This window comes from Anabas testudineus, chromosome 22, assembly GCF_900324465.2.
Source record: "Anabas testudineus chromosome 22, fAnaTes1.2, whole genome shotgun sequence".
Taxonomy (NCBI): Eukaryota; Metazoa; Chordata; class Actinopteri; order Anabantiformes; family Anabantidae; genus Anabas; species Anabas testudineus.
The window spans coordinates 4,857,702-4,885,498 of record NC_046630.1 but is presented as its reverse complement, the minus strand read 5'-3'; the positions used below and the strand labels follow the sequence as shown (position 1 = coordinate 4,885,498).

The 27,797-nt window shown below is 39.1% G+C and overlaps 1 protein-coding gene across 5 annotated transcripts; it reads left to right on the top strand.

Moving 5' to 3' along the window:
- Positions 1-629: 629 nt before the first annotated feature.
- Positions 630-27,072, top strand: map4k5 (mitogen-activated protein kinase kinase kinase kinase 5). 5 transcript variants are annotated; one of them, XM_026339389.1, is made up of 35 exons: positions 630-999; positions 1,348-1,583; positions 4,486-4,543; positions 9,208-9,298; positions 10,300-10,364; positions 10,447-10,502; positions 10,591-10,638; positions 11,341-11,383; positions 11,483-11,555; positions 11,938-12,069; positions 12,316-12,378; positions 12,506-12,587; positions 13,273-13,389; positions 14,110-14,188; positions 14,741-14,812; positions 15,837-15,895; positions 16,053-16,120; positions 17,105-17,149; positions 17,234-17,276; positions 17,388-17,598; positions 17,881-17,966; positions 18,424-18,465; positions 18,717-18,801; positions 18,891-18,970; positions 19,654-19,714; positions 20,147-20,149; positions 20,382-20,496; positions 20,782-20,840; positions 21,512-21,615; positions 21,817-21,994; positions 22,184-22,252; positions 22,354-22,446; positions 22,735-22,805; positions 23,900-23,955; positions 26,089-27,072. In XM_026339389.1, the coding sequence occupies exons 2-35, from the start codon at positions 1,476-1,478 to the stop codon at positions 26,174-26,176; spliced, it is 2,703 nt and encodes a 900-aa protein (XP_026195174.1). In that variant the 5' UTR covers positions 630-999; positions 1,348-1,475; the 3' UTR covers positions 26,177-27,072. The 5 variants fall into 5 exon arrangements, with proteins under 5 accessions (XP_026195174.1, XP_026195177.1, XP_026195176.1 ...); XM_026339390.1 differs by having other exon boundaries at positions 633-715; XM_026339392.1 differs by lacking the exon at positions 14,741-14,812.
- Positions 27,073-27,797: the final 725 nt, after the last annotated feature.

The window sequence follows — 27,797 nt, the reverse complement described above, 5'->3', positions numbered from 1 at the left end:
AACTAAATACTTTTATTTGGTATACTATATACTACTACTACTACTACTACTACTACTACTATATATTTTTTTAAGTAACTAAGTTTTATGGAGGTGTGGAGCGGGAGAGAAAAACTGCTTGTATGGGTCATCGACATTTCCCCTCCAGGGGATGAATGAAGTGTTATCTTATATTATCCTGTTAAACAAAGTGAAATCAGGGTACAAAGCATCATGCAAGCATCCATCTTTGTTATATGTTTAGACCTGCAGCACCATCCACACTTGGATTTCTGGAAAGATATATAGTTTTAAACTGATTGAGTGGCAAATGGTAGTTTTTTAACAAAGTTTTTTCTTAAAATTTCTTAGTGTTTCCAAATGTTAAAGGAGTTTAAGTGTGAAGGGAAGGAGCCACACCGAGGATTATGTTTTTTACTCACTACTGTGTAAATGTTAAAGTGCATATGTTTTACAGATGTAATCATAATTAAGCAGCATGTTGATGTTATGAAACTGATCAGATTTTAATCAAATATAATTTTAAAATATAATATTTTTTTAATGCTTGCACGTGGTTGTGCCACCAGACATTTTGTTTTGGAATTGATTTTCCATCGAGGTGACACATTTTACGAGTGGTTCCTGAACGCAGCACCGGAGTCCAGTCTTGAGCTGCGAGTCGTCGACATTAGCAACAGATTGTTGGGTTTTCGGGTGATTTTTTCGAGTAAATGTAAGAGATAGTGCTCGACGTTGATTGTGAAGCTGCTGTTAATGTCGCCCGAGTCGTTTGTGAACCTGTCAACAGATGAAAAAAGCCATGTCAACAGCTAAACCTAGCGTTGTACTGAAGTGAACCACATCAGCCAACTGAAGTTTACTACTGTTTCCTCGATAACAAAAGGGGGGCTGCCTTTTTCTTTTTTGCCTCATTATTCGACGCCATTGTACAGTTGAACAACTCGAAACTATCTGAAATGCAAGACGTCCTTATCCACGAAGTTTGTATCGTAAAAGGTAGGCCACGGGTGAAAGTTAAAATCAACAGCAAAGCTAAGTTAGCATTAGCTGAACGGCTAGGCTCCTGAACTCAACAGAGTAGCGGCTCCGGCTATTTGCTGGATTGACCACACAGTCTGTGCTAACGTTAGGAACAGGCTAACTTGTTTTATTTTGGTTGTCGCTGCTGTGTGTGTACGAGCTTCAGTACATGGCTTTACTAACTTTATTTAAGTTAAACAGCGTGTTAGCGACAAAGCCACGCTGTTTTGATGATCTAGTCTTTTCCCTTTTTGTATTGACACCATGTTGAGGTTTTAATAACACTTCCCAAATCCTCTCTGTGTGTGTGTGTGTGTCCATCAGGTCATGAAGCGTGGAGATGAACCGAGATGAGCAGTGATTAGCATCTGTACAGGACTTGAGCTTCGTCGAAGCAGCATCAGATTTCATCAAGCCAACTAAATGTAAAGTGTCGTTTGGGTCGAGCTACCATGGATCACTTCCCCCGGCCAAGTGGTGAAATCCAGAGGAGAAACCCTCAGCATGACTTTGAGCTCATTCAGAGGGTAGGAAGTGGGACATATGGAGACGTGTACAAGGTATGGTGGAGTATTCCCACACACTGTCACACTGCAAATATAATGACAAACCACCAAATGAGTCGGCAGCTCATCATCCTGACACCGTGCCAACTGAGAGTTGTTTGTTTTATAAGTCATAATAGCATGTGCCAAACACATTTGACAGTTTATGGTTAATCACAGCCAAATTGTGCATTCACATAAGGTCATTTGCAGAAGTGTAGTTGATGCAATTTACCTTGAATGTCTTTCCCTGGCCATGCAGTGGAGTCCAGAGGAGAACTGTGTGAACTAATTGGAACATATTAAATATTTGCTGGTTATATCTTCTGAAATATTTGCATATGCATATTTTCTGGTCATGTATGACAGTGAGTAAAATATCTAACGGTTTTGGAGAGTTATTTGGACAAAACAATCCATTTTCAAAATCAATTTTAAGTTGCACCTTACTGTGATGGGTGTCTATATGCTATCAAAGTATTAGATTTTGGTGGTGGTGTGTATGCTTGTGCCTAGATAGAGTCTATTCGTTGTTTTACAGATTGTATTACAGTTTGAGGGGAAACAATGTTTAAGCTTGGTTGACAGTGCTTGTACCTGCTTGTCCATTTTATCCAGATCACTTTTTCTTTAGTGATGGAATCCATCTCTAGTCTTAAGCAGCTATGTTAAATCAATTAAACATCAGTAGCTATTCCCCACAATAGATACTGACTTGGTATCAGTTATTGAGCAGAAGTATTGTGCCAGAATATCATCTACAGCATTGTCTATTTAACTTGTGAGACAAAAGAACATTAATGGACGAGTCAAACAGAGTATAGGTTAGCTGTCACAGTTGAGCATACACCAGAGAGTGTAATATGTAGGAAGTGTTCATGTACTATATATATATATATATGTGATATTCAATGCTCTTCAGATTTCACATTTCAGATATCGGACATGAAACTGGTAAAGTCTATTCACAAACCACATTGTGTACATATTTTTAGTTGTTCAAAAGTCAAAGAAACGCACTGAACTGCTAAAAGACAGCACAGTTACAGAGTTTAAACTGTGGTGTTTTTGTTCTTACACCTCTCTCTTACTGCAAACTGTGCAAAGAAAATCCAATGTTGCAAATAATTACAAATGACTGTGTTTGGGCTAAAGACAGTATTGTGTTATGACTGAAATCAGCCATTTTGGAGGAAAGTAACTGTAAATCTTTCATTGTCTTGGACTGGAGACATGACAGTGACCACATGCACTGCACTAAAAATGAAAAAAGTCAAATACAGAAACTACATAGACAAAAAAAGATAATTTATCAATTTTTTCCCACTTTCTGTTGGCTGTGTTGAGTTATGTTTTTCTCAGAGAATTTGTTTATCTATCTGCCACAGGCATTTGGACCCATCTGATCCAGATTGTGGTAGTTCAGACAGCTTTTCATGGCCCATCTCCATACAAAGGCTCTCTGGCCAGCCCCCACCCCCAGACAGGCCACTGGTGGAATGCTGCGCCTGGTATTCTCCCAGAGCTTGCAGCGGGCTGAAATATGATCAGGCCCTGTTTAAACATGTGTTCCACTATGGGTGTGTTGTGCACTGTAGTGACAGCGGAAACACCTCCAGTTGGGAAAACTCCTCCTTCAGCCTGCTGTGAAAAGTAGATTTTTAATGAGCACAGCATTCCTCACTTGGCGTGATTTATTATATCCGATTATGTTAATATGAGAGCCACATTTTCTTGATTTTTGTTATTACTAGTAATAATAATTAATTTACCTTCATTGCTTTAGCTCTCAGTGTAGTTTATTGTTAAAATATCTATCATTATATGTGTACTTTTTAAAATTCACGTAACATTATATGCAATAATCTTACTCAAAATCCTTGAAAAATAATTTAGGCATGTTTTGTTTTGAGTTTGGCCTTGTGGATGAAAGGCCAGTAACAGTTTCTATGAAAGGCCAGTATTATAGATGAGTGTGGTATTAATACTATCTCTGTCTACATTTATTTTAGTTGTTGTGTCAAAATGGTTGTCAAATAAGGAACTGATGAATCCTACACAGTCCACCACTTTTATCCACTTTGTAACCACCATTAAACATCTTAGCTGGCCTTCAGATCTACATATGTACTGTTTTTATCACTTGTAAAGGAGTCTATTACATGCCAGACTGCTCTTTCTTTCAGTCAGACATTATTTATGTTTGTTAAAGCTGTCTTATCTGCTGTAACACATATTCAGCTTAGAACTTCCCCCTTTTGGAGTCTAGTTCTCAGGGTGGTTTTACTGGAAATGTAAAGAGCCAGACACAGGTTGTAAGCAAATGTTTGGTTAGTGCATCCTTTCAAGCTGTCTCAGACTTATTGAACCTTTTTTTCAATCTCAAAGCTGAACAAATGTAAAGTAGGACAGAATAATCTATAACAGAATAACAACCCTATTAAAAAAATATGTTTTTTAAAAGTTGTTTACTGTTATGTTTTTGTATGAGCTTGCATATGTGGCATCAGCTGCAGAACAAGTTTAAGCTTTGTGTGGGTTACTGTTTATATGTGTGAATCACCATCACATTCCCAGTGTTGAAAGTGGTCATGCTGGAGGGTTTTATGGTTTACGGATGATTTAGCTGCTCGTCCCGTCACTTCACTCCCACGGATTAGGGAGCATCCCGTCTTGACCTGGATTTGGAAGTCAGGGCAGCTTACTTTGAGATAGAAATTTCACAAACAATGGATGAATACTCTTAAAAGCTACTTCCATACATTCAACTATAGTTGTTGGCAAAATAAAATTTAATAGTACAAAGCTGGTCAAGTGTACAAATACAAAAAAAACAAAAGATGTAAGATGTGCAAAATCACAAGTCATTTACAGCATAGGTGTTTACCCCTGCTCATCATTGTGTTGTGTGTTTTAGGCTCGAAACATAAAAACTGGGGAGCTTGCTGCTGTGAAGATCATAAAATTGGAGCCAGGTAAGAATGACCATCTTAGAAACTCTGTTTTTCTCATCAGTTTCTTTTGTCAGAGCTGAAAAATAAGAAAAAGTCTGGAAAATAAATGCACTTTTCCAGTGTTTTCAGAGGAATGCACAAAAAGTACCAAAAAGACTGCAGACAGTGCCAATACACATGACTGCAAATATTTATGTGCTGATAGACCCAGTGCTCTTTTATGTAGTTAAATTTTTAATGTGAAATGATAATCTTTAGTTGCACACTGTCTCACACTTTTTTAACTTTCATATTGAACTGGTAAAAGAAAATGTCTTCTAATAAACGAGCCAATGGAGACGTGACGTTTTCTGACTCTGCCCGGCTCTGGGGTCTGTGTTGGTGATGACCTAGTGACAGAGTTAGTTCGATCCAGATTAGTGGGATTACGGAAAGGGTTTTGTAACATTGGCAACCAGACAGAGCTCAGCTGATTACCAGTCAGTGAAGGTAGACATTCACTTCGGTTTGTTTTCTCTTTCATTCATCACGCCACTGTTGGTAAATGGCTGTGAGTGAGAGAACTTGGGACCAGTAGTGTGTTTATTTCCAAAGTCTTGTCCACCATTTTATCTGTAACCTCAAGATCATTTGTCTAAAAAAATTTTTATTGGATATAGAAATCCTCAACTTTAATATAAGACTTGGAATATAGGAGGAGGGATTACTGTGTGTGCTTATGTGGAGCAGAAGATGTTAAAACCTGGCTGCAAGTTGGTAGTAAAACCACTCTGTGGTCACTGTTTTCATGATTCACCATACATTGTCAGTATGAGATAGATCTGGATTGCAAACAGGCCAGTTAAGAAGGAAAAAAATACCAATATAGGCCTCAGCATCAGTTATACCATCCATCATTCTGTGGCCACAGATAAACCCCATACCATCATCTTCAGATACTGGCTGCAATGCAGCAAACCGTGTTAAGGGAGAACAGTGATGTAATGATTCTGGAGCCCCAGAATTATTTACTGTAGATAGTGAAAGATATAAATTCATTGCAGTCTTGCACAGACAAATATTCTTTTTTTAACTGATCGACAGTTCTCTCACAAAGTTCGGCACAAAGTGGTTTGTTTGGAAAGACAAAGGCTTGAGAGCATGCTCCTTTTATATCCAGTCATGACACTCTCACCTGTTGGGTAACAGGATCAATTAAGCCACTAATTTTGGGATCATTCAGAGTGGTGTTTAATTTTTCTAACCTTTCAGTTTCATTTTGCCTCTGTCTCACCTTTTTTTAATGTGTTACTGGAATACATTTGCTAAATTTGCTTACATTTACGAAGTACAGTTAAGTTGTAGTTTAAAATAAGATTAAAGCAAATCAACAATTCAGTTTTTAGTTTCTTGCATTTAAGAAAAAGAGGGTTATTTTTATTATTTAGCACCTGAAGCATTTTAAGGTTGACTCTTATCAGTATTTGAAGAAATCAGGAAGTGAAATTACACACACCAGAGTCCACCGCAAGCATGCGGAAAGCAAAAAGCAGAGCAGAGAAGGCAAGTATGAGAAAAGGACGCTGTGTTAAAATGAGCTGACATCCTTGATGACGTCTATGCTTGTTACTCTCAGAACGAGGAAACCTTTATCGTTTAAAACTAGCAAAAGTCAGTAATCAAAGCAAGTATTTCACAAGCATACATTTGCTAAAGAATAGAACTGTTTGCCAGATTTAGACATAGTGTTGTCATTGCTTTTATAGCACATTTTTAACAATTTCTTAGTATAAATGTTCTACCTGAGATGAGGACCAGCTCGTCCTCTTTATATGAGAAGCAGACGAAGCAGCACTAAGATGGACAAAAACTGAGCACAGGTTTGGCGATTGAGTGAAATTGGTTCTTGTCAATGACTTAACGGTGCTTTTTTTTTCAGGATAGCATTTTTACATTTGTTTCTAGCAGAATATGTTTTCATTGTCTAAAAATATTATTTATTTCTAATCCCCTTGTAACTGTATTATTTTTCTTGCACAATAGCCTAATAAAAAAACTTGCATTAACTCGCAAATTTATCAGGTAAAAGATGAAGAGTAGAGATTAATGGGAAAAATATGAAATTAACCTGACCTACTATAATGTTAAGTTTAAGTCAAGTTGGAGCAGCATTCCAGTTTAGGAGGGATGATCCAATTACAAATTGCACAATGTTTCTGTACGAGTACGTCAGCTGCAGCTTAACTCTGAGCAGGTTTTCCTACAGCCATCTTTAGAGCAAAATAAATAGTGTTTATTCATATTTTCTTGACTCTTTTCTTTTTGATGAAACGGGGATTAACCCAGCTCAGGCCACCTTGTCAAAGGAGTACTCCCTCTTCCCTACTTCCCCAAACTGAGTCAAGAGTCCTTTGTGTGCTTGAGGCAAACAGCTTAGGGTGGACCATAAAATAAAACAGGTTTTACCAGGAGCAATGACAAGTAAAGTAGTTGTTATGAAGAAGGGGACCTAGAGAGAAAGGAGCTAACGTGGTGAAGTTCTCTAACTGTAGAGGCTGTAAGACACAGAGTAGGTTAATTTGATATTTTGGAGAGTAAACAATCATTACAGACAAAATTGTGGGTAGATTTTCTTTTCTCTTGTTCTTTTGCACAGTACAAACTTTATTTTGTTGTAGCAAATTCTTTAAAACCTTATTTAAATTTTTTTTCTTTACGTTACTGAGAATTTGGCAGCTAGCCCTCTGGAAGTTTCCGTTAAAAATTCGGCTTCAGGCCATTTGGGTGTGGAGCTGTGTCTCTCAATCATTAAGGCATAAATGCCTTTAGATCTGTGTCAGTTGTAATTTCACAGGTAGACTGACAGCAGACATGTATGAAATCATCTCGAGTATTGGTCAAGACTTTGACTTGCCTCCTACACACTGTATTGAAATATACAGCGATGAGCAAGAATATGTTTATTCAGAGAGCAGAGGAAGGCGCTCAGCCTGTGAGGAAGTGGCTAGACACTTAGGCCTTAACTCACTAAGAAGAGAAGATTGTGGGGGGGCATGTTGGGTTTTTTTTTTTTTTTTTTTTTTTTTTGAGCAAGCTGAAATTACCGCTGCTCAAATTTTTGTGGCTCCTCATACGATTTGGTCTCCGTCAACAGATATATTTGAAGATGTCTGTGAACAACAGTAGTCTATCTTAATGAGATATGAGGCTCTAAATTGAACATTTAGATTACAGTTGAGTTCAAAGCAGAGCAAACTGTGGGAGGTTATTTTCACATTCGTCATCATTTATCGCTGCGTGTTAAACCTGTGATACACTAAATAGAATAAAGGAGGGAGTCATACTCACTACTCAAGATTCTGTAGAGTTATTGAATATTGTTCTATTATTTAAATTGCAGACACATCAAGCCTTTGTCACAAGAATGAATAAAAATAAATGAACACGTTAGGCTTGTATGAATCAGTAAATGAAGTCATGTCTCAGGAATGGAGAGACAAGACGGTGGCAGGGTGATGAGACACTGGGAATTTGAGTGAAAGTCCCAGTCAATCTCATTAAAGACATATTTTATTAGCAGCATTCAAATCTACATGTGAAACTAGTTGTATGTACTGTAAACAGCACAGTATATGCAATACAATACTATAATACTTCCTGGTATGTCTCCCTACTGGTGACATGCATTCTTTTTGCACAATCATTGTCTCAACTGTTTAAACTTGAGGTCTTGATTTTCATATATTGACTAAAATATGTGTCTATTATGCTAGTGAGACAGGTATACCATGTTCAAAATTCAAGGAAATTTACAGGTTTGCTGGTTGTAAAGTTACACGCCTGCATTCCAACCAGACTTGACTTCAGACACTCATGTGAGAGAGGCTAACCCCTCCCAGACAGACTGAAAACAGGACTACTGGGTAAAGCAGTTGACTCACTGGGTTCAAACTGTTTATGTGCTTGAAAAAGAGCTTCTGTGACCCAGCAGTTATCTCCATTTATCATGTTTTCATCACTCCAACTGCCCTCATATGGTTCTGACTAGTTCAGTGGCTGGAGCTACGTGATGCAGGACCTGACCCTTTTTTTGGTCCTCATGCCACAAATGGTGGTAGTTGACAAAAATTGACCTTCTCATCCATCAAAAAACAAAACCTTTGTTTGCATGCTACATTGGTGAAGCAGAACTGACACACGGCCTGCTGTTTTTAATTTAATGATTTTGGCAGAGAATGATCCATCAAATTAGCTTAATCTGGATTGTTGTCTACGAGGACTCTTTTAGATCTTAACCTCCTGTTAATGTATTCCAGAAACATGTCTTTGCCCAATTAGGAACAGATGGGCTTGCATATTTTTGTCTTGTCACTTCATACTTGTCAGGTGCTTTGCTGAACTGGAATGCCATCAGAATGTTAGCCTATATGACATAAACATTAAGAGTACAAGGCATTCCTTCTCTTGTTTTTGGCTGGTCTATAATCTGCTGTATTAACACAAAAGCACGTTAATCGTAGTTTTTGTTTAATAAAAAAACAAAACACTATGCAGTGTAGGTTTTGTAGATGAATAATAGCCCATTCCCTTAATCATATTCAAATGGATAATATCTAATTTTAACATACAGCAATTTCCTGCACAGAAAATGAAAATAAAAAAATCTTTTTTTTGTCTGTGTGTCTGATTTTTCCCTCCGTTTCCAGGGGATGACTTTTCCATAATACAGCAGGAAATCTTCATGGTGAAGGAATGCATGCACCATAATATTGTGGCCTACTTTGGGAGCTACCTCTGGTAAGAGCCAGCTCTGAATTTTCCTGCGTTGTCATTTAATGCTCAATACTTTCTCTTCCCTTGCAGCCAATCCAAAGTATAACATTTGTGGATCATATGTTACTGTCAAAAGGATTTCATAAGTTGCTGCCTGAAACTCGCATGATGTATTTAATGAGTCACACCGGTGTGTGAGATTGTGATTCAGGCTTTTCAGCTGGGGCGACTAGTGCTGACTAGGCCTTTCAGTGCCAGGATGCGGATCTCGTGTTTTAATAGAGTCTATGTTTTGTGGCTGGTATCTGAGAGGAAGTAGTGCCGGTCCACCCACAATTGCCTTAGACTTCCAGCAGGTTTAACTAGAATATAAGCCTATGATCCGTTTTATATGTCTGTTAGTCCAGAGAGATGCTTGTCTTATCACAGCGGGTATGTCTTATATAGTCTCACCACTTAGAGATCAAATGGTTACTTAAAAGCATTAATGAGCAGCCCACCATGCTTTAATTATTATAATATATTTACTAATTAAACAAATGCTTTTATTTGAGGAATTCAAGTTTCCTTTTAGACCTTCCTGATGTAGAATAATTTCCACACCCATATAAACATTACGGGCAGTTTTCAGTATCATCAATGCTACTGGCATTGTACTCATAGTTGTAATCATGCAATTGTCTCCCAATTATAGTAGTTGCAAAACAGGATTTTGTGAGATTGTTAATATAATTTTTCCCACACACCCCTCTCTCCTCAGACATCAAGTTCACCTTGCTGCATAACCACTTTCCTTCCTCTTTGTTGTTCAAAGATGCTTACTGTTATTGACACATTATGGATGTTTACTTAGCACGTGTTCAGTAAAGTTATTTCACAAAGGTTATGAAATTTGTAGAGCTTAACGTGTTCAACAAGAAACTTTTGTCAGCTATCTGTGCTATCAAAATATATATCTAATTTGTGATTTAAAGCTAACTGGCAAAACAGCAGCTAGTAACTTGTTTTGTTTCTGTGGTCAACAGTCGGGAGAAGCTTTGGATTTGTATGGAGTACTGTGGTGGAGGATCTTTGCAGGACATTTATCATGGTAAGTTTTATTATATAGGCTTAGTTATAAATGGTTTTAAATACTGTGCACGTGTGAACTCAATCTCTGTCTTTGTGTTTAGTGACAGGACCTTTGTCAGAGCCTCAAATAGCATATGTGTGCAGAGAGACCTTACAGGTAACTGCAGTTTCATAAGTTATTTAAAATAAATATTTAATAAATTATATTTAAATAACTTCCACTTAATGCATTGTTACTTGTACAGGGGTTGGGATATCTGCACACCAAGGGCAAGATGCACCGGGACATTAAGGTTTCGTATCTTTTCTTTCTCTTTCATAATAGTTTATGTGAAAACAAAGGAGGTCAAGGCATAAGAAAAGAGAATGACAGCAGAGAGGAGGAAATAAAACACAAGGAGGTGCATTAATGCTATAGCCTTAAATTAATGTCACTTTAAATAGGTTTGTTGACTCTTCAACTGCCCAGAGGTCTTACTTCTTTGTGGTGTAGCAGTGCTGCAGAGGTGTGAACTGAAGTCACAGGAAAAGCGAAGCATGGGATGTGCTCAGTATGAAGCATGTGACCACTAGTGCAGTTTCGAGGTTGAGCTGAAGTTGATCATGCTTTGTGCATGCACACGGTCTGGAGCCTCAGTCTCATATGTTATCACAGAAGGTCAGGGTTGGACCTATTATCTTTACTGAGCTCTACGCAGCAAGCACTTCCTGTTTCCTCTAATTTCACAGCAGCATACCACCAGGGAGAGTGTCAGTCACAGCCAACAGAAACACTGAGTGGAACTGTCAAAAAGTTAAAAACTGGCATAACTTAAAGGCAGATCTGCAACAGACCCGAGCAGTTAATGCTTCACCCAGACCAGACGTTACTCGAAATATTTAAGATACAATTGACACTGTCAGTTTAGTAGCACATCTGCTCATTATCTTAGGCCTTGGTCTCTTAGAAGTATTTTGTAAAAGTCAAATAACTGTTTGTGGGACTTTTTTATTAGGGTGCAAACATACTTCTAACAGACAACGGAGATGTGAAGTTAGGTAAGTTGCTCTTTAGCCTCCTAATTCTCTGGGACCTAAACTCCTCGGTAGCCTTTAGGCGCATGTAGATTACACAATCCCTGTCAATCCCTGTTACAGCTGACTTTGGAGTTGCAGCCAAAATAACAGCCACCATTGCCAAAAGAAAGTCCTTCATTGGAACACCTTATTGGTGAGTATGTCACCCTCATTAAGCATTTTTATTTTGATTATTTATTTTTTATCTCATTCAAAGACATTTTACCAAATTTTATTTAAAGCAGTCTAGTTTATAATGTTTGTGTGTTATAATGTGTAAGTTCCCACAGCAGCTGAAGGGTTTTTGAGGAGTATACAATATGTTTATGTGCTTCAAGGCTGCTGTTAGTCACAAACCCTGACCTCTTAGAACATTCTTAAATTGGGTGAGCATAATGGAATTTAACTGTATGGATCAATAACATATCTATCTACTAGTATCAGTTTTAGTTTTCACTTCAATGAGACCTCTGAACTAACCTTTTATTGTTATTGTTTGGACATTGTTAGTGATTTCTTGTTTTGTACTTGTCTAGGATGGCTCCAGAGGTAGCAGCTGTGGAAAAGAACGGTGGCTACAACCAGCTTTGTGATATCTGGGCTGTGGGTATCACGTCCATAGAGCTGGCTGAACTACAACCTCCGATGTTTGACCTACACCCAATGAGGTATGTTCAACTTTTCTCAGAAATTATCAGTCAGAGCGTCCTCTAATGATTCTCAGTCTGCTTCCTGCTTTTGTGTTCTTCTTATATTTCATCACATACTTTGATTGCTTGTATGGTCTTCGTCCTGTTTGATTCACACTACTATTTGGCTATATTTAGAATAGACCTTTCCATTCCTAACTTTGAGTCATCTTATTTATATTGATTTTCCCTTTTTGGCTTGTTGTTTTTTTTTGTCTTCTCCAGGGCCTTGTTTCTGATGTCCAAGAGCAGCTTCCAGCCACCCAAGCTAAAAGAAAGAAACAAATGGTGAGTCTCCCATATTACCATAAATTCCAGAGTGCTTTTCTAAAAACGCAGCATGACAAGTAAATCTTCAGCATTAAATAGCAGCATTTATTATCATTGAATCAAATACATTTATCTTGTCCCCAAGGACTGCTGCCTTCCACAACTTTGTCAAAGTGTCTCTGACAAAAAGTCCAAAGAGGAGGCCCACTGCAGACAAACTTCTACTGGTAATTAGTCCTATTGTTGTCTAAAATGAGCTAGATGGTTGCTTAAAAAAAGAAATGCATTGCAATTTTGGAGCTGAACATATTAAAAACATCAATTGTTAGCAAGGTCTCTGTAGTGTCTGTGCTCTTCCTTTATTGTGGTTTATTCTTTCAGGTGCTGTTGGAATTCTAGTAAAGTTTTTTGCTTGTTGAGCTAGGAGTATTTGCCAATCCCAAAGGCCTGACAAACAAGTAGACGTTTTCATTCTGATTAAATCCAGCAGGATCTCAGTTGGCCCAATGAGCTCTTGTGTGGTTTGGCTGATTTTTTTATTTTTTTTTTGATCTCTCGGCTTAGAGTCAGACTTTGACCCTGAACTGTTGTTCAAACTTTAGCAACTATGGGCTTGAGTTCATTTGCTGTTTGCATATTGTTTTTAAAATAAAAATACAGTTAAATAGTTCAGTCAGTATCACAGTGCATGCTCTCCATTTGTTTCAGGCTATTAGACATTACAGTTTTAATTACTCTATAACAAAGAAACTGAAACCTAAATCTCTTTCTACATGCAGGTTATGATTCTTTATATCATTTCATGGATTTTTATGTCCGACCAATAATGTCACACTGCAGATACTAATATTATTTTATAAATTTCTTTTTTAATAATTTGCAATTTGGTCCCGCAAATCTTGTTTCTTTCAGCACGTGTTTGTGGCCCAGACGGGCTTGACGAGGAGGCTCGCTGTCGACCTCTTAGATAAAATGAACAACCCGGACAACCACCCGCATTACAGTGAGGTGGACGATGATGACCTTGAGGTACTGTGTCATTCCTTCACATAAACACCATCATGGGAAAATGTGCCTTAACTCAGCCAACAAAGAACAAACCAAAAAGGCAGATGCACTGACAGATATTTACAAGTTTGGAAACAAAAGAAATATGTGCTGACATATACATATCAGTGGTGAATGCAAATATTAGGATATCAGGATTTTTTAGCAACTTGGCAGTAGAAGATGAAAGGTGAGCTTTGTTCAGTGTGTTTAATGTGTTGAATGTCTCCCTGAAATTTCCCTTCCCCCTTTTCTTGATTCTCTCCTTTGACATTATTATTTCAACTGGAATCAACATCACATCTATGTGGCAGCCAAAGAGGTGGTACCACTGCCTTTTGAAAGACCATTGTGCTTTTCACCCCCTGACAGCAGCAGCACTGTCTTGGCCCCGATGAATGAAAAACCCCAAAGGCTATTGACTGCAAGCAATGGAGCTTGTTGCAAATAAACAGCCTCCGAGCTGCATAATAATGTGATGATATATAAGACACAGTATAAAGCTTCCCCTTAGATCTGCTTTAGCTTGATGTGCAAGTTTCAGAGTTTCAATAGATCAATGTCAAAATTGTGCCAAATGACTCAAGGCAAAGATGTCATAATTATTTAAAAATATTTACTTGCACTTGTCAATTGCTGCTTGGACTGTTTGCTTGCATACCTATTTCCTTATCTTGAATTATCTGTCATTCTTGGTTTTAGCCCCTTTCTGCAGTGAGACACACCATCCGCTCCACCAACAAACAAGCCAGAGCAGAGAGGACACGCTCAGAGATAGACTGTAAGTCAACAACAAGCCCAGGCACTGGTGCTTTTACAGACCACAGCATGTGGTAGTGTGAATAAATATAGCTTCATGGGAGATCCACAGGAGAGAAAGTAGATGTTGTAGTCTGCAATGCGACTTTGTAGCTTCTGTGTGCCATAACTGTCCCTCATCATTTACTAAAAGAGCAATGTGGAAAAAGCTTGTCTGAAGGGTCATTGAAGTCTCCTCAGGAATTGGTTTTTGGTCAGCAGAGGAACCATCTTATTACATTGCACAGTTTTGTACCCTTCAGGGAGGTTGTTGTATGTACAAGTTGTCTTCAGTTCCTGTACAGAGGTCGATGCTTTGTTGTGCCTGTCATGCCACAAGGCTGTGGCTGTTTGTCATTTCATCATTGTAGGTTGATGTAGTAACATTCTAGTGGCTTGTGATATGTATTTGTAGCAACACGTCTGTGCTTCAGTGTGTTTCGTGCTTGTTTGCACTGTGCTCAGTTGTAGGAGATGCACTTCCTGTTTGATTTTATCTATATTTCTCAAATCTGATTTTTCCTCCTACATGAAGCAAATAATGGAACAGACCAAGGAGGGCCATGCACAAGTCCTAGCTTCACTGAGAGACACAGGGGGGACGCAGGTCAGTGTAGTAAGACGGTGTGTGCTTGATTAATTCTTTAGCTCACTCCTAAGACTTACTAAGAAATAGAATAATGTAACACATAACAGAACATTGTGTTTTAAAATAAAGCACCACTAATAAGGTGAGTTTTTCTGCTTGTGATTGTGAGCCCATTTAGTGTTTCTTGAGCTTGAATAAGGTGAAATAATAAGGCCTTGTTCCTGTCAGACTGACTAAATAAAAATTAGTATGCAGGTGACTAATCAGATCCTAACAAGGAAGTTAAGTTTGTCTTGTATGTCTCACAGCTGATTCCTTAACCTCACTTCCCCCAATGTTTCACTCCAAGTTGGTTACATAAGTCTGTTTGTGAGTCACCTTTGTTTTAAACACTGCAGCACCTCTGTATTATCAACATATCTCAAGCACAAAAACACACTGAAATACAGTTAACTGAATTCCTGATTGCAAAGTTTCCTTGTTAACAAGAAGCTCATTGTGTGAGAGTATTTATTGGGAGGCTGCTTGATATTTTTAACCTTCATAATTGCAGTAGGGTCACATCATGTTATGTCGGACACTAAACCAGTCTCCTTTTTGGGTTCAGCTGTTTGACAGAATGTGACCTCAAACCTAAACTGAGCCGAATCTGCTCCATGATTTATTTGTAATTGTTTTTTTCTTACCAATGTTTCCCCAAAGTGAACAGATCTGGTTAGCGTCAGCTGTAATGTGTGTTTGTCTTTGGTGACCGACTCTCTCCTTCAGGCTTTAGACCAAACATTCGCATAGTAGCGCAATAAATCAGTAAAGGATCTTTGTGGTGTCCTGGCAGGTATGTTGAAATAGAAGCAGTTGATCTGCTTTTGGTTAATTCTCACACGTGACTTTATGCTAAGAGTGGATTCCAGGGCTCCTGGTACTAATGCTGGAGGATGCTACTCTAAAACCTTTGTGTGGATTTAAGTGTTAGACATTGATGCCCTCTAGTGCCAAAGGTGTGTGCAAGAAAAATAAAATAACAGTTTTTTTCCATTTACAGTCGACAAACTGCAGTTTGAGCCACCTCTCCGGAAGGAAACAGAGGCTCATTCTGAAATGGTGATTGTCACTTTCAATAAAATCAATACTAGTATACAACTTCGTTACTGTTTGTAATCAAACTATTTGAAGCACATCTAGTAACTAAAAGTAGAACCACAAATTATAAAATACAGGTATTTAAAATTCTTTTTTGTGTCTGTGTGGCTTTCCACAGGATGTGAGTAAAGATAATGACTTCCCTTCTCCCTGGAGTCCGTTTGCAGAGGGAGGAATAACAGCCAGGTAATCCATGGAAACTGTTGTCATGGGAACTGTTCCTATTTACTCCCCACTCTCTCTATCTCTCTCTTCTCTGTCACTCTCCCGCTTTACCTGACTTAATAAACAAATGCATCTCTGGTGATTAATCAAGAGAAAGGAAGCGAAAGGAGGTTTCAATGTTTCTGTATTTATTTGACTTAACCGCATGTTAGTCTGTAGTCTAAGCAGCCGTGTTCTTTAGTCTGATATCCACTGTTGGTACTGATATATAGAAATCTTATCACGTTAACCTGCCTGCTCTCTGGAACTAACCTTTGTCTGTGCATAAACTCACTCTGGTCCATCCACAGTTTGAAATGTCGCCTTGTTTAACTTCTCACCTGTCTGTGTGCTTTGACTGTTTTTCTCCTTTCGCTTCTCTCGGTCCTCTTTTGGCCGTTGGTCTGTCTCACTCTCTCCCTCGAAGGAGCCTTCTCAAAAGCGTTGAGGATGAGTTGTTCCAACGGTAACACTAACTCTGCGTGTGCTGTAGTTCTCTGTGCCATCCACTCTACCACTCTTTTGACAGTGAAGTTTAGTGCCCACCATATCCAAAAATCAACCACCCTCAGACCCTCCTTTCACCATGTGTGGTGATAATAGCACTAGATCTAAACAGCACATATTGCCTCACACATGAGACTAATGTAAGACTGTGTAGTAGAAATAAACAGAAACTGTTTTTAAACCTGTGTACCACTGATTCAGTAAATCTCTATATACCTTTCGCACCACTTAAATAACTTACGTTTCAGTGTTACTCTGAGCTAATGTCAAAATTACTACACAGTATGTAATAATACACGTGTGAAGGTCTTTTCTATACTATGATTTCCTTTAGGACCCCTGAATAGGACAAATTCAACCCCCTCCTTCTGTGGATTTTACATTAACATTTGCATCATTAACTCCATTCCTGAGCTCTGATGAGTCTTTATTCCTGTATTGATTGTTTGTTTCTTGCAGGGGACATGTCGCTCATCTTGATGATGCTTTTGAAGAAGTAGAAGTGTAAGTGATGTTAGTACTTTAACTTCTCTAATAAACACAGTAACAGTAGTTCCACTTTTCTAAACAAATATGCCCCAATTTCAGTTCAACTATCAAGCCAGGGGTTCCTCCTCCTCTTCCTCCAAAAGTGAGACTTACAGTTACTTTTCTGATTTCTTTCCATGTTAAGTGTTTTTAACGTAATGTGAATTAACACCAAACGGTTTTTATTCTTTCCTCTACCCACTTATTCTCCCAGCCTCGATTGAACAGTTCCTCAGACGAGATTGGCCTTAACGATGAGACGTGTCGGACAGTGCGGAGGTTTCCTAACTCAGAGAATGGATCAAACCAGGTGGCTCGCCGACAGAGCACACCTGAGCAGGGCAACAGAGTGGAGCACTCCACTCCAGATTTCCTTACTGCCAGCGTCAGCAGCCCCGGCCTTTTGTCCCATGGGTCTGATCCTGGTAAGTCTATTGTCTGTTTTCTTGTTCTAATTGTTAGTGTCTGAATTTTTGGTCAGTATGGTTACTTTTAGTTTGGACACCTTCAATTTGTGTCTGTGTTTTTGAATAACATGCACTTGTTTAATTTTTACAAGCTCTCAGTAAATCTGAATGTAAAGGTAAGAAGGCCTGATGTGGATGTGTTTGATCTTTCCCCTTTTTTATTTATTTTGATTTTGCATGATTGAAAGTATGATAATGCTTGAACCGCCGTTGCAATTTTCATCTGGCTTTTCATGACAGACAATGATTCAGACGGCAGTGTGAATGGAGGCAGTCCCAAGCCACCGCCCAACCAGCAGCACCGTAAAGAGAAAAAGGAATTCCCTGTGAGCCTAAAGATATTTCACAACACAACACAATGCAATGTGTTTCAGTCAAAACCGCCACACTTCATGTTTTTACTTTCATTAGGTTTTATGATGAAAAATTTGATGAAGCAATTTGTCCCATTTGTGGGGCCCTATTTCAGAACCTATACTTCATATATCCGGTGTCTCCAACTAGCTGGATGACCACACACTAACAACCTCAAATATTTTTTCATTGTAACTTCCAAACACTGACAGTTGAAGAAGAAAACTTGGCATCCACTTATGTAGATCAGTTAACTGCCTTTGACATGGCACACACAACCAGTACATATTGTGTCTTTGTTTTTTGCTTGGCTTATTGTTGAGGCTTGAGCTAAATTAAGCAGCTAAATTAAAAATAATTGGTGTAGCTTTGTCTGTGTTATGCATCTCATCATCTTATGGTTTTTTCATTTCCCCTCCTTCTACTTAGAAACCAGCTATCAACGGCCTGCCACCCACTCCTAAAGTACTGGTGAGTGAATCATGTGCATTGTCCTTCACAGTCTTCACTCTTCCCTGCTGACCTACATTCACCAGCACTGTTATTAAACTCTTGTCTGAAATGAAGCTGTACATTCTGTAGATATTTGTTGTCCACAGAGCCTTTTGCTTTTTGGTTGCCTCTGCTCTGCTCAGCTCCACCTCATTAAGCTCTAGCTGACATTTTAGCGCTTCACTGAGCCAGAGGCAGCCTGTTTTCAGCCGAGCTGCTTTTCATTGCAGATGGGAGCCTGTTTCTCCAAAGTGTTTGATGGCTGTCCACTGAAGATCAACTGTGCCACATCATGGATTCACCCAGACACCAAAGGTAGAGTTTATAAATGCCATGCACTAACACACAGAAGTAGAAGTTTTTTTAAAGCCCATACCTAATTCTGTATTTGTGTGTTTTTCTAGATCAGTATCTAATCTTTGGGACAGAGGATGGTATCTATACCCTGAATCTTAATGAGCTCCATGAAGCCACGATGGAGCAGGTAACAGCAACTGAAATCAGTCTAAATACCAAATGATAGTGCCAATATTTGTTATTAGTACAAACAAATTCATAAACGTTTATAAGTATATATATTTAAAATAGCATTTGGCATTGTCCTCATAATGCAGACAAGAACTATTTAGTCCAAGTTTGTAATGTAACCCTAACCTGTGTAGAAAGAACAGGACCAAGCTTCATTAGACTGGCTTCTATACTAGGGGTGGCTTACTCTGGTTATCGAGAGCCATAGCCCTGCTTGTTTTTTAGCCATCTCTGTACTTACCGCTTCCGATTGGCTGAACACACCTGAGCCTGGTAATCAGCAGCGGGTAGGGCAAGGATAGTTGGAAAACAAGCAGAGCTGAGGGATAATCACAAACTGATGTAGGAATAAATTATGTTCTTTTTGACATGAATGTATTGATGAGTAAATGTTCAGCAGAAGCAAATCCAATGTTAACACTTGTACTTTTGTTTTTTTTAGACATTATCTTTCAAGCTCTTAGGATACAGGTTATCACTTGTAGAGCTCACAAGAGAAATCCAAAGCTTGAGAGACTTTCTAAGCCTTGTTTCCGTTGCTGATAAGAAGGGGGTGGCTTTAGTGAATTTATGTCTATTAGAATCTACAATCTGGTCTGTCAAATAAAAACCAATATCTTTGTTTACTACCCTCTTTAGCTCTTCCCAAGGAAGTGTACATGGCTGTACGTTATCAACAACAACCTGATGTCTTTATCTGGTAAGTGATGGACTCATCACAGCCTTCTGCTTTACTGGCTTTGTCCATAACCTGCTACTTCTTTGTTCTGTGTTATCTGACTGCCCCCGAGGGAAACAGTCATTCCATATCTGCAGCCCTAAAATAACTTTTATGCCCTCTGAGAAAATCTATAAACAAAGGTGTGGTTATATTAAAACAGAAAAGCTATTTGTTTTTAGAATCTCAAGTTATTTATCATTTTAGCCGAACGGTCTGATGTAAGAACCGAACCCTTTTCCTCAGTTTGGGAGGAATTTGAGATTACAAAGCGTGAGGTTTACTTTCGGTCTTACCTTTAGCAGTTCGCCCCCTGGTATACTTAACCTTTCTTCTCTTCTCCTCTTCCCTTGGACACTGTCCATCCTCTTCTCGCCTGGCTTGATTTGATATCCTACTAACTGGCTTCATCAGAAGGTAATCATGCTTCACATCATCGTCACACTTCTGTTTTTACCTCTGTTCACTGCTAACCTTGTGTGGAAGCTGCTTCACATCCAGGCCTCACTGAGAATTTCGAAATCATGTTCAAGAGATTTATATTATGAAACGTTTACTCTGTTCTTGTCTTTTGTACTGAAGATTAGCACACTACTCATTTGTTGTCCTCACAAAACTAATGCACTGAATATGCTATATTCTGCTCCAGGGAAAACCTTCCAGCTGTATTCCCACAATCTTATTGGGCTTTTTGAGCAGCTGAGGAAGCCCGGGCTGGCTGCTCAGTTCCAGACTCATCGCTTCCCAGACAGAATTATACCCAGGTGAGCCTAAATTGTCTGGGGTTTTGGGGCTCAGCCTTGTCTTGAACCACACATTTCAGCAGCACTCCTGAAATGTTTGTGATAAGGTCACAAGTCTGCTGTTCTATCTCCAAGCATGTTGCAACACTCATGCTGTGCTGTCTTTTTGTGTTTCACCGTCTACCGTCATGACAAATTATTTCATGTAGAGAAAAAAGGGAACCACTGGCCAACTTCCCTTATTCTGGACGTCATCAGCTCTTTTAAGACTGTGGTCACGACAACTTGACTGTTTTCTCTCCTCAGGAGATTTGCCTTGACAAATAAGATCCCTGACACAAAGGGCTGTCACAAGTGTTGCATTGGTGAGTGACCTTTCCCAGTTTGATTTTTTCAGATTATTTGTTGGCCCATATTTAATAATGGCCTTTTTACTCTATAACATCCACTTGGATGCCTGGCATTCTTTTTTTATGCCACATCCCACATATGGATGTGGATATATTTTTTCCTTTGTGAGTTTAACATTTTCCGCTCCAAGAGCACTAGTGGTTGTGAAGGATACCAGAAGTGTTCCTCATTTGAAATCTAATGTAAATTGTTTTGTGGAAAGAAAAAGAAGCACCTATTCATTGAGGGTTTAACGTTTTCTGGCACCATGATGGAATTCCAGTGCGGTTCAGCACTGCAACGAATAGTGTTTGTTTTGTTTTCATATCCCAGCAGTGAAGATTTGGACTAACTTTGCAGTGGTTTCACAACAGAAGACCAGCAGAGAAACAAGCATTAAAACGTTTTTAAAAAACTTTATTATATTACATTTCATATACTTTAACACATATTGAATGTTTTGTTTGGCTTTGAAAGTTGTGTTTGCACTTGGGTCCAATTGTCAGACTCTGTTTTCTGACTGTGAAAAAGGCTGCATACGTGCATTTTGCACCATTTCGATATCAGAGGTGTAAAATCCTGTGTGAAACCACTAATACTTTGTCCAGTGACACTAACTGAAACTGCTTTTCTGTTTGTTTCACAGTGAGAAACCCATACACAGGCCACAAGTATTTGTGTGGAGCGCTGCAGTCTGGGATTGTTCTGCTTCAGTGGTATGAGCCCATGCAGAGGTTTATGCTTATCAAGGTCAGTTCACGACTTGTTGCTTTAAACGTCACTCAGTCCCCACAGATAGTTGGATAGGAAATTAAAATCAGTATAACCTAAATAAACAGAAGATGCTCCTCGCTCCTTGTTGTTTGACTATGTTTTTTCTGTATCACTACAGACTATTAAACACCAGAACACCACTAACTCTAACAATCTTTTATTTTTCCCCTGTGGCAGCACTTTGACTTCCCACTTCCCAGCCCACTAAAGGTGTTTGAGATGCTGGTAGTTCCTGAGCAGGAGTATCCTCTGGTGTGTGTGGCCATCAGCCAGGGCACAGAGCCAGGCCAGGTGGTCCGCTTTGAGACCATTAACCTCAACTCCTGCTCCTCCTGGTTCACAGAGATGGGAACAAGTAAGTTTAACATGCAATATACTCTCACAGAGACTAGAATTCCAGTGCAGTCCAGTTTATTTATTAAATGACTAGCAGCGCTATGCAGTAATGAGATGACAGCAAATTTCACAACGAATAAAAAGATGTTTAAGAAATAAGTGAGATGTTTTAGAGCAGGGTTGTTACAAAATTACCCTTTTCCCACAGGTAATCAGCAGGTGGATGCAATCCATGTCACCCAGCTGGAGAGAGACACAGTGTTGGTGTGTTTGGATCGTAAGTACAAAAGTTCTGTTCAAATGTTTTTTGTACAGATTAAAGTGTCTACTGCATGTTCTTCCATGTCACTGACAGACTTTTCTTATTATTATCCTCAGATAATTTGAAGATTGTTAATCTGCAGGGAAGACTGAAGTCTAACAAGAAGCTGGCATCTGAACTCAGCTTTGACTTCTGCATCGGATCTGTTGGTAAGTGTTCACACAAGCTACCTCAGGATCTGTGCAACAAAACAGAACTATGTTTGTGTAGATTTTGGGTTGTTTGGGTGGGTCTGGGTTATGACAATGTAAAAACTAAGATCCATTACATTAAAGATAAAATGCTAAAGAAAGTTCCTGCATGACAGACTTGCAGAGGTACTGAAAGCTGATATTTCCTCAGCTTTTTGTAAATGTAAACCTTGTTGAGTTGGCTAACTTGAATATATTTGATTTCCTTGTATGTTAAGATTGCCTCTTACCTCCCTTTCATGACAGTGTGCCTTCAGGACAGTGTCCTGGCCTTCTGGAAGCATGGCATGCAGGGAAAGAGCTTCAAGTCCAATGAGGTAATAAATAAATAAAAACACCCCTACAGCTGGGAAAAATCTTTGTACATCAATACTGGTTGTGTTATGTTCAAATATAGAATCAAAAGGCTGCTTCAATTTCAGTTTTGTGCCACCTTCATTAAAAAACTAATTTGTTTGTTCAACCTATGAACACACACCTCGGGCCCTGAGTGCGGTCCAGTTATATACATGGCTGCATACAGTAGGTGATCTCATCTAGGTGATTAGCCCTCAGGTGGAGCCTGACAAGGCGTCTTCGTGCCAGGCCGAGGTAATGAATTTGTCCACCTTTCATTGAGGGACTCCAGGTTAACCTGATCACAAGTTGCGCTCAGCAGCACAATAAAAGTTCAAGAGATCACAGGGAGGTGAAGCATTCTGTTTTTATGAAAAGTGATATAGCGATAGGGGCCGCCCTTTTTAAAGCTCGCCAGACGTGGTCCTGCAGCACTCAGATGAAACGGGAGGTCTGCTTGCCAAGTCTGTGCCCAGCCCACCTTGACAGTTCTCCCATAGCAAGGATTTTTGAAATGTCAGCTGCCATGCAAAATTCATGCTCAGTCATAAACGAAACCTGTCACACAACAGGCAGCTGCACTAAATAATTCAGCCTTTGTCTTGTTATGATTCCTCTTTCAAGCAAAGGCATTGAAGTGGGCAGGCCTGTTGGTCCGGGCTTGCCTCAGTGGGTTCTCCTCTGAACACCCGAGACCTTGTTCTCGTTTAGACTTAAACAGATCAAATCTCTCCCAAGGCCAAGGGCTTACACCTAGCAGGTGTCACCCACCGACTATCCCCCATCTGTCGTCAGGTTTTTGTGTCGCGTCATGTGCGGTTTTGAATGGATCTTTATCTCTTTACTATCAGGATTCATCTTGTTGACTAGAACAGCTGACTGCAGGATTGTACACCGTGACACGGTCTCCAGAGGCCGTATTCAGTTACCTGCAGTCTTTTAAAAAACATGCATTTTGTTGTTAAAGGCACCATACGAGACCCAAATGTCAACATTCATCCTCTCACCAAATTTAACACACATGACGGAACCTGCTGATTCTGCTTTTGACTGAGGTGTGTTTTTCCATTCGTAGGTGACTCAAGAGATTTCTGATCCAAGCAGAGTTTTCCGCCTCCTCGGATCTGACAGGTTGGTACAGAGGGATTTCCATCTTTAGCTACGTCGGTGCACTTAAGTGATGAGATGCAACGAGCAGAAGAGCACGTACAACAATCTCCAGGGATTTAAAACGTGAAACTCACCTTTTATAAACATAAAAAGAAGAAACAGAACCTTAGTACAAACTGAGTTTATACCTCTTCACTTACTGTGTTTGTCTTTTACTCAGCACGGCTTTAGGTGTTATTGATCAGTTTCTATAAAACCACACACTGATTATGTTTTACTCTGTCAGGACTCTGTGTTTTCCCAATATGTACAAACTAGCAGCCTGCTCTCTGCTGGTCTCTCTGTCACTAACTGATCTGCAGACATGTTTCTCTGTTGTCTGTTTTTTTCATCTTCTATCCTTGATTTTTACTTTGGCTCTGACCTCCCCTAGAGGCACCATGACGTTATTCTCAAATGCTCTATTGATCTTTCTGTCTGTGTTTCATGTGTCACCTCAGTAGTTCGTCACATTGCTATTAATTGTAAACCTTCATTAAATTTATCAATTATTTGTTGATGAGGATGAGAAGTTTAGGTCAATGTTTACATAGAACTAGAGAAAAGAGCCTGTATATTCTGAAAACCCAATCTAACGACTAGGGACAGTTTTATCCAACAGTTTCAATCCCAAAGCTGTTTCTACTTAAAATTACCTAATAATAAGTCATGATATTTGAGAAAGTAGAATCACATATTCAAACTATTTCTGCATAATTGTTCCATTAATAAAATTATTGTAAGGCTGCTAATTAATATTTTCATTAACAATCAATGTGGAGTTTATATTTTAGATTATTCCAATAACCGTTTTAGACACAAAAATTACCATTATAATTACCCAAAGACTAAAGTTAGTGAAATTTCTTGTTTTAACTGACCAATAGTCATGAACTTAAAGTTACTTCACTACCACATAAGATGAAAAAGGCAGCAGGTCCTCTTATCGAAGATGCAGGAAATAGAGAATATTTGATTCTGGTGCTTGATAAATGACTTATATTGTTTATAATTAATTTGACTGTTTAGATCTTAATTATTGAGACTAATCGTTTCAACCCTTAAATTAAACAGTAGCACAGTTGTTTGCATGTCATGATTACAAATGTGCATATAATACAGTAGAGGCAGCACATTTACTCCTGCACTGAGTGATACAGAGCTGCAACTAATGATTAAGAACCAAACGTATATTACAAACTTATGGTTGGCCATTAGACTGACAGATTTATTGTTTCCGCTCCCTTGACATCACAACCTAAAACTAATTCTAACCTAAAACTCTTAGTCCTCAAAACTTTGACTATCGACCACACACCTCGCTTGCTCCAGGACACTCTGCATCTCAGTCAGTGACTCCTGATGGAGCTGTCCTGCCTGTGGTACCAGAGTGCGGCTTCTCTGTGCCCAGCCCCCCATGATTTATTCACCGCTGCCCGGGCACTGCCAGCTTGGTTTGAGTGTCTCTCCATGCCTCTGTAATTTCATCTGATGGAGCGGACAGTATGGACTGTAGCTTCACTGCTCACCTGTCACCGCCACGAGACGGGTGGCATCTGAAGATGCACCCACTGCCGTCTTAATCGAGCTGTCATCTGCCTGTCGCTTAACGTGCCATTTAACATGCACGACTCTGTCGGTAGGCTGTTGTCCGAGTAGACTGATACGGTTAACATGATGCTACGACTCGTGTCATTTGTTGTCAGTGCAATTAAATTATTAGCAACTCGCCTATCAATCACCCTGTGAAGGAGCAACACATTTCCAGAAGCTGCTGATGACAGAAGTTGTACTTGTTTGACTTGTTAAATTTTAGGAAATAATATCATTACTTTTGACAGAGCCAGGCTGTTTCCAGTATTAATGCTAAGCTAAGTTAGTCGCCCTCTGTCATTACTACGCATACACAGAATCACAGGGTGGTGGACTTGATGAAGAAACTAAATATGTGTGTTGCCCAAAATTAAAGATTCCTTTATTGTACAAGTGATTTTTAGTAAATAATTAGTGAAAAACCACAGCTTCTTCAACATTAAACATACTCATTAGTTTGTTTTTACGTTTCCTTTAATATTTCTGTGATGTTTTGATGGCTCCTCTGTGTTTCTTTTGCAGGGTGGTGGTTTTGGAGAGCCGACCCACAGACAACCCCACGGCCCAGAGCAACCTCTACATTTTAGCAGGTCACGAGAACAGTTACTGATTCTCTGCCGGAAACAGGACTAAGATTCCTGCATACGATGCCTCAGTTTTGGGAGAAAACTCCAGACTTTTCTGTTGAAGTTCGTTCTGGTGTTGAACAGCTGTTGGGAGGTTTCGTTACAGACAAATCCACAGATCAGTAAAAGTGGGGCCTCTTCAGTCTGGAGGCGCTTGAAACACCAGCAGCGTGTTCACCGTAGCTCTGCTCGAAGAAGCCGTTAATAAAAAGCTCAAATGAACATTGCTATTTAACATTCTTCTCACTTTTCTGTACTTTGGACTGAGTTACAACTTATCTAGAGGTATTACTGACAAAAGTGCCATTAAATTCACAAGAATATGTGACTGTATTATCAAAGGATGGGAGATTTATTGTTATTGTCACTCATAATCACTGCCAGTGGCAAACGTTATTAGGTTGAAAGGAGATTCTCAACTCTGTAGTGAGACTAATAGAACAGTTTAAACCAAACCCTATTAGCCATGTGGGTTATTTAAGCAATATTTATTAACCAGGAGTAATAAGGTATGTTACATTTACAGACAGTGGCAGTCCTGTTTGAGAGCATCAACTACCTAGTGAACGTTTTCTGAGCAGCTTTGGGTTATTTTTACTACTATGTAATATAGTTACATCTCTACCGCTCTGCTGCATTTTTAGACGTTGGATATAATGTACATTTTTTTTCTTTACCCTCATCTTTTATAGACCTTTTACATCTTTCTCATTATTTGCACCATGTAAGCACTTTTGTACATTTTTTTTATTTAAAATAAAATGACAAAATAAGGGACAATGCTAGGTTTTACAATGTTTGCATTTCCCTTCGCAAAGTGTTTAATGTACTGTATGCTTTTTTTGTAATAAAAAAAAAAAAGGCTGTTAACAAGATAAAATGAATGAACTCTGGGTTATTATTGTGTTGTTGTGACACTGGTTTGGCGCGTAGAGCCGCTCCTCCCAGAAGATGAGCCTCTGATGGGAAGAAGGTGGGAGCTGAGTGAGTATTAGTTTCCATTATTTCCCTATTTAGTCTGCCATTCCTCTGACTTCACCAAGCTGCACTAATTGGTCTCTGGGCGACAGGATGGTTTGGCAGCGTTTCATGTTCCAGTTTGTAGTTAGCTGTCAAATAATATGAGTGCCATTAAACAGGTTGTAGTTGTTTTGATGGACTTCAGTGTGTAGAAGTCAAACCTAGAATAATAAAATCTGCACAGCAGTTCAGTATAAACTTAACCTGACTTCAGATAAAGAGGTATAGATGTTTATCTCTGTGGTATTATTTTTAAATATAGCTCTGGCGCTCAGGTGAGCATCTACAAAAACACAGGAGTCAGTGGTTTCCTGTGTGAAGGTGAAGGTGGAGTCCCCTGTCCTGTGGGAATTAGATTTGTCAAGTTAATACAAGAAGTCAAATGAATTCACCTGTAAAATAAAGATGTTACCAGTTTTGCTTCCCTCTTCTTTGTTGATCTCAGCTTGTGTTTAATGCTGTTGTTTGTTATTAACATATTATATTAGATGCTATTTTACTCTACTTTACCTGGAGCTCCTTACAAGTTCAGTCAATTCAATCAAATCTTCTGCTAAAAAGGATAAACAACAGCTGCTTATTTTA

What these genes read in the sequence shown, in the direction of transcription:
- map4k5 (XM_026339389.1), top strand. Translation starts at nt 1,476, where the DNA reads ATGGATCACTTCCCCCGGCCAAGTGGTGAAATCCAGAGGAGAAACCCT. An exon ending in CTCCTCCTCTTCCTCCAAAA is followed by an intron (nt 17,277 to 17,387) that starts GTGAGACTTACA and finishes TTATTCTCCCAG; the next exon opens with CCTCGATTGAACAGTTCCTC. An exon ending in CTGTCACAAGTGTTGCATTG is followed by an intron (nt 20,841 to 21,511) that starts GTGAGTGACCTT and finishes TTTGTTTCACAG; the next exon opens with TGAGAAACCCATACACAGGC.